Source organism: Ovis canadensis, chromosome 11 (assembly GCF_042477335.2).
Source record: "Ovis canadensis isolate MfBH-ARS-UI-01 breed Bighorn chromosome 11, ARS-UI_OviCan_v2, whole genome shotgun sequence".
NCBI lineage: Eukaryota > Metazoa > Chordata > Mammalia > Artiodactyla > Bovidae > Ovis > Ovis canadensis.
Genome location: NC_091255.1, coordinates 45,953,937 through 45,959,936, shown reverse-complemented (window position 1 = coordinate 45,959,936; position 6,000 = coordinate 45,953,937). Strand labels below are relative to the sequence as shown.

The window sequence follows — 6,000 nt, the reverse complement described above, 5'->3', positions numbered from 1 at the left end:
TTTGTGTCTTCTTTTTTTGTAAAGCATGTGAAGTTTTTGAAATAGGAAGCCATTGATAACTTTTAGATTTAAAATGCAATATACATTCTGGGGATTTATCCAAAGGAGCTAATTTAAAAGAGGAAAAAGTTATATGCCCTCAAATACCTAGTCAGCACTACTAACAAAAGTAAAAGATTTGATGTAACTTATACACCTAAGAATAATGATTCATGATTAACACATCTATTGGGCTGAATATAACATTTTGGCTAAAAAAGGTCATTATCAAAGCTTGGAAGCAGTATGGGAAAATACTTATGGTACAGGAGTGAGTAAAAAATCAAGATATACAAATAAGATGACAAAATAAAAAATATAAAACTATAAAAAACTGAAAAGACATATTAAAATTAATTTATGGAAATGATTTTTTTCACTTTATATTTAAAATTTTTAAGCTGTATTATCCTCTTAAATTTTTTTTCTGTCTGCAAGTATTTGTATGTTTGCACTAAAGAAAAATGGATCAGAACCCCCATCTTTAAAATGGAGTCAAGTTTCAGTGTTTCTGAATTCAGAAAACTGAATTATGTAACTAGACCAAACACTTCTTCAGCAAAAATAAAGGAGGAAGAGGAGGAGAACAAAAATTATGGTAATACTTTTAAAAATCATTATTCTCAAGACAATTTACCCTGCAGCTGTACTTTTAAACTCTCACAAAGTAAATTTAACTCTGCACTGAAGATTAAATTTTCCCATAGAAGTGATGTAGGAAAAAAAAATGTAACAAATACAATGTTTACTAGTTGTCTTTAATTTTTAAAAAAGCCAAGGAAAAGAATGATGACAAATTATGGCATCCCAAGTCTTCCCACCCCTATTCCTAACCTGGGAGTGAGTCTTGACAAGAAATAATCCCTCTCTCAGGTTAATTTTAGAGCTAGACTCACTCAGAGGAAAAGATGAAGCACCAATCAACATCATTCAGTCCCCCCAACCTCAGCCTAAAATAGCCAGGTCACTGAGGCAAAACTGATTTGGGGGGCTAAAAAGGTCTGCATCTCACCCAGCTGTCTCCTTTCCCTTGTGTTCTTGCAGCCTCTGACTACACACAGAAGCTCTTGGTGGTGGGGGGTGGGGGAGGGTTAGAATTCAGTAAAACAGCTGATTTTTAAAAAGCACTAATCAGTTTATCAGCATTTGGTAAATTTTTTGTTTAATACATTTATACTTTTTCCTTTGTCATTTTAAAACATGAAAAACTGAGTAATTGCAGCTAACCTTTACACTTCTATTATACTTTTAAATAGAAAAAATCAAGCTAAAAGCAAATTGAATAATATTCAATCATTAACTTAAATTTGTTTCCCTTTGAATTTAGGATAGGAAAATGTGGGCTGCATTTTACAGGCGTTTAGGGAGCTGAATGGAGATTTTTGTGGGGTGTAACTTGCCTTTGTTTTAGGAATAAAGAGATAGAGTAGTGGATATGTTCCCCAGGGAGAAAACCTGAGAGGTGCTTCTATTAATTCCTGAAGATTTAAATTAAATGAGGGAAACAGCACTTAAGGTTGCTGGGACCTGGAACGCCCCGCCGAGTACCCTCTTCCTTGTTCCCCAATGTAACAGAAAAGGTTTCAGGAAGCTGGGTTCCTATTTAGGGAAAGGCCAAGGAACACAACAGCCTTTCTGAGACCATCTTTTAGCCCTTTCAAAAGTAAACACACAGCACCAAGAAGAGTCCCCGGGCAACAGACCCACACATTCTGGCCAAGATAATTTTTCCCCCCTAGCCTCTTAATTTTCCTCTTAATTTTCTTCGCTCTACAGCTTGTATTAGCTTGCTTTTCACTTAAGAGAAATTATTTATTGAATACCTACTATGTGGCAGGCAGTGGAAACTCGTTGGTTTAAAATTGTTTATGTCAAGAACCAAGTATTAAGAGTCTGAAACAGATAGGGTCGGAGGAATTGGGGGGTGGAATACAGATATCGCCCACCTTCTTGGATAGAAAACACTTTTTGTCTACTCAGCAACTGATGGCTTATAGTATTCAGATTTCTGTAGATCCATGGAAAGAAAAAAAAATCACAAGTAAAAATTCGAGAAACACGTGGCTGGCAAGAACAAAACGCGGATTTGGAGGGTGGGTTTGGAAGGTGGTGGAGATGGAGAAACCGAGTTGGAAGCCCTCCCCCACCCCATTTCTTTTCAGTGCGCGGGGAAAACGGGGTGGGGGACAAAGGTGCAGCGTGCGGTCCTTTAACTCCCGACTTCTGAACGGTGGGAAATCGTCTGCCAGAAGGGCGGTGCGCCGAAGTCGGAGCCGGCTCACTGACTCTGCAAACACCAAATAATAACAAGAAAAAAAAAATCCAAGGCATTCATATCGGTGCAGCTAACACGTGTTGCGGAGTCGGCCCGGGCCGCCGGCGACTGAGACAATGGGGTCGGGGACCGGGAAAGGGAGAGTGACCCCCTTCCTCACCTGCCCTCGCAGCACGCGTGCCCCGACAAAATTATTTCTCCCTCTCGCAGAACCAGGAGCAAACCCCCAGCTTCCGCCCAGTTCGGGGAGACCCCGGCATTACTGGGGGTCCACCCCCCTCTTGCCCTGGTTTGCTGGCTAAAGGGGCTCCGGGGTCCCAGGGCCGCGCTCTCCACCACCCGCTGGCGCCGTCCCAGCCCCCGCCGCTGGAAACTCGTTGGCCTCGCTCGCCCATCGGCCTGGGATCACGGCTGCGCGTGGACCGCACGCCCGGCTCTGCGCCGCGCACCCGGGACTCCGAGACGCGCGGCCAACCGCCCCCTCCCCCACCGCCGAGACGGGGTGCGACCGCCCACGTGTCGCCCCTCGCCCAGTCGGGTCCTTCCCTCGGGCTCCCGGGGCCAGAGGATCCGGAACGAGTTGGTCAAAGGCGAGGAAAGGGACCAGGGCGGATCCGCTTCCCCCTCCCCAGGCGGGCGGGGGAGGCGCCGCCGCCCCCTCCTCCAAGCTGAGCTCCCGCCCCTCGCTTCCCCGAGCGCGGAGCGGAAATTACCCCCTCCCCCCGCGGGCCTGACCTGGGGACGTGGGCGGGGCTTAGCGCTCAGCCCCCCCAGCCCTCGGCCCTTCTCCCGCCTTCCAGCCAGGATCCAAATCCCGCACCCCAAAAAAGTTCCGAGACCCGAACCCGGAGCTGGGAAAGCTGCCGTCGCTGTCGCGAGAGGGACGGGCGGAGGGGACTCCACCTGTCTGCCCCCGCGTCTGGGAGCGAGAAGGAGATCCTTCGGATCTCCACCCTGTCACTCCCTCCCTGAGACCTCCCCCTTCGGTTAGCCCGGGTCCGCTCGTGCGACCACTCCTCTTCCTTCTCTCCACCCCTCCCTCTCTCGGGGTCATCTTGGGCCGGAGCCGCGCTTTCCCCCAGGACCCCGAGACGTTAAGAGTTCAACAGCCGAACCCCGGGTGTGAGCCATCCTTTCTCCCGAGAGAATCCCGAAACACGATTTTCTGCGGATCCCTGGTTTCCAGCCGCGATCCCCCGTGTTTTCCAGCTTCCCAGTCCCGCGCTTTCGGGGCCCCTCAGTCCCAGACTCCCCGAGGCGAGGCAGTCTCCTAGAGCTGGGGTAGGGGAGGCCGAGACCCCCCCCCCCACACACACACTTAAAGATCTAGAGGAAAAGCGCCTTTCTTTTCAAATCACCGGCTCGCGCGACCCCCTCCTGAAGACCCCAGAGTCCTCATTCTCTTTGTCTCTCTCGGCCGTCCCCCTCCTGTCAGTCGCTAGCAGTTAGCTGGGGTAGGGTGGGCAAACTCCCCCCCAGCCCCGACCACTTGAATAAAAAATAACCGCACATTTTACCCAACCTCGTAAGAGGAGGGAGATTTGGGGCTGGACAACCCTCCCCCAGCTAGGGCCCGGGTAGGGGGATGGGTGTGGGGGGGGCGGGGCGCCTCCCTAGGGGCCAGATTCTTGCAAGGGGGAGGGGGCAAGTAGAGCTACACGAAAGCAGCCCCCTCCTACCCAGCTTACCCGGGGGGTGAGTTGAGAGCCCACCCCCCACCCCCCAGGGTGGGAGTTTGCTAGGCTGGGCTGGATTGGAGGGCCCAAGGGCCCTGAGGCGTCGGGGGTCTTCCCCTGCAGGGTGGGTGGGGGCTTTCACCACGTGGCTTTGCCTTTTTTTTTTTTTTCCGCTCCATTTTTTTTTTCAAGTCGATTTTATTTAGAGGCGGCGCCAGGGCGGCCGCGGAGAAACGTGACACACCAGCCCGCTCGGAGGGGTTTCGGACTGAAGGGAAGGAGCCGCGCCGCGTCGTCCGCCTCCCAGCGCGCCGCGGGCACTTCTCCCGGGCCTCCCCGAACTCTCCCGCGACCTCTGCGCGCCCTCCGGCCGCTCTCCCCGCCCCGGCTCCGGACAACTTGAGGGGTGGGGTGCAAAGAAAGTTTGTGTCTGCTGCCGCCGCCTCCCGCCTCGGCCTAGGAGGCTCGCCGCCCGCGCCCGTCTGCTCGGCCTTGCCCGGGACCGCGTCCTGCCCGAGACCGCCACCATGAACAAGCTGTACATCGGCAATCTCAACGAGAGCGTGACCCCCGCGGACTTGGAGAAAGTGTTTGCGGAGCACAAGATCTCCTACAGCGGCCAGTTCTTGGTCAAATCCGGCTATGCCTTCGTGGACTGCCCCGACGAGCACTGGGCGATGAAGGCCATCGAAACTTTCTCGGGTAAGAGTCCACCCCCTCCCCGGAGAAAGCACCGCCTGAACAACGGGGACCTGCTCCTCCTCTTCCCCTGCCCGCCAACTCCTCTCTGCTCCCGGCCTACGGGGCTTGGCCTGGGTACCGACTTCCACCCACCTCCTCCGACGCCCTCTCGGTTCCCCCTTTGACCCCTCGCCGGTCCCTCCCAGCCCTAGATGAAGAGCTGGAGGTTTTAGTGAGGTGATCCCCGTACCCCCCCAACGACGGGACGGGAGCCCCCGCTGGCAGGAGGAGGGGAACTCGCCACCAAGACGACCACCGCGTGGGCTTCGTTCTAAGTCAGGCCCTCGATGTCCAAGGCTGGACGCCCCCCCGCCCCCCCAGCACTCCCTCCCTTTTCTCCGCCCTAGGCCTTTCCGGGCGGGGAAGGGTCCTCGCTCGGTTCCCGATCTCCAGGGTTTCCGTGGGGACTGCAGCTTTCGGGCTCGACCTGAGAGCAGCGGGGTCCCGCCTCCCGCCCAGGGCCCGGGGCTTGAGCCATTTTGATTTGAAAGTGGGGCGTGAGCGGGGTGGCGCGGCGGCGGCGGCGGCGGCGGCGGGTCGCCATGCTGCTTCCCGAGACCCAGGCTGGGCCGAGAGGCGCGCGCCGCGGCCGCCGGGGACCCTCCCGCGGGGGCCCCGCTCCGCTTCCCCGGGCCTCGCCTCCGGGCCGGTCCCGACAGGTGACCGCCCCGCCACCCGAAGCCCTTCTCCCTGGCTAGGCAGGAAAATAAAGTTTCATTCTGCACCCCACCCCCCCACCCCCCGACCCCCCGCCACACACTTTAGGAGAAACGGGGAGCCCTTTCTCGGCCCCCTCTCCCCACATCTGGGAGCTGGAAAGGTAGCCGGCCCACACGGACGCCCTCGCATCTCCCAAATCCGGCTCCCAGAGCCGTCCACTACTCAGCTAGCTTCCGTGAGAGAACAAAACACAAATTCAGAAAACATGATAATGAATTTATAGAGTCCACCATTCCTCCAGCGACCTTCTCACATCCGGCTGCGGATCCCACTACCTGGATTCCTAGGAAGATCTCAAATCCCAGTAACCCCTGAATCACCCTAGTGTCTTTCTCCTTTCTTTTCCCGCCCCCCCTACCCCCTTTCCAAGCCCTCATATTGTCTTTTTCAATTTAATCTGTAGGGAAAGTGGAGCTGCAAGGAAAACGCCTAGAGATTGAACACTCCGTTCCCAAAAAACAAAGGTAGGAATGAGCTTTTCTCTGGGGAGGGGTCAGCCTGGGGATGCTGAGAGGCTGTGTTTAGGGGTCCATCGTGTTTCTAGGGGAA

General features: G+C 54.2%; 1 protein-coding gene across 2 annotated transcripts in view; it reads left to right on the top strand.

The window, feature by feature from the left end:
• Nucleotides 1-4,200: 4,200 nt before the first annotated feature.
• The window catches only part of IGF2BP1 (insulin like growth factor 2 mRNA binding protein 1), a 40,186-nt gene continuing 38,386 nt past the window's right edge, over nt 4,201-6,000 (top strand). Inside the window, exons 1-2 of one of the 2 annotated variants that reach the window (XM_069543203.1) lie at nt 4,201-4,692; nt 5,855-5,915. In XM_069543203.1, coding sequence (XP_069399304.1) covers nt 4,518-4,692; nt 5,855-5,915 — 236 coding nt within the window. In that variant the 5' untranslated portion in view covers nt 4,201-4,517. The remainder of the gene's footprint in view (nt 4,693-5,854; nt 5,916-6,000) is intronic. The other variant, XM_069543205.1, reaches the window with a different exon arrangement.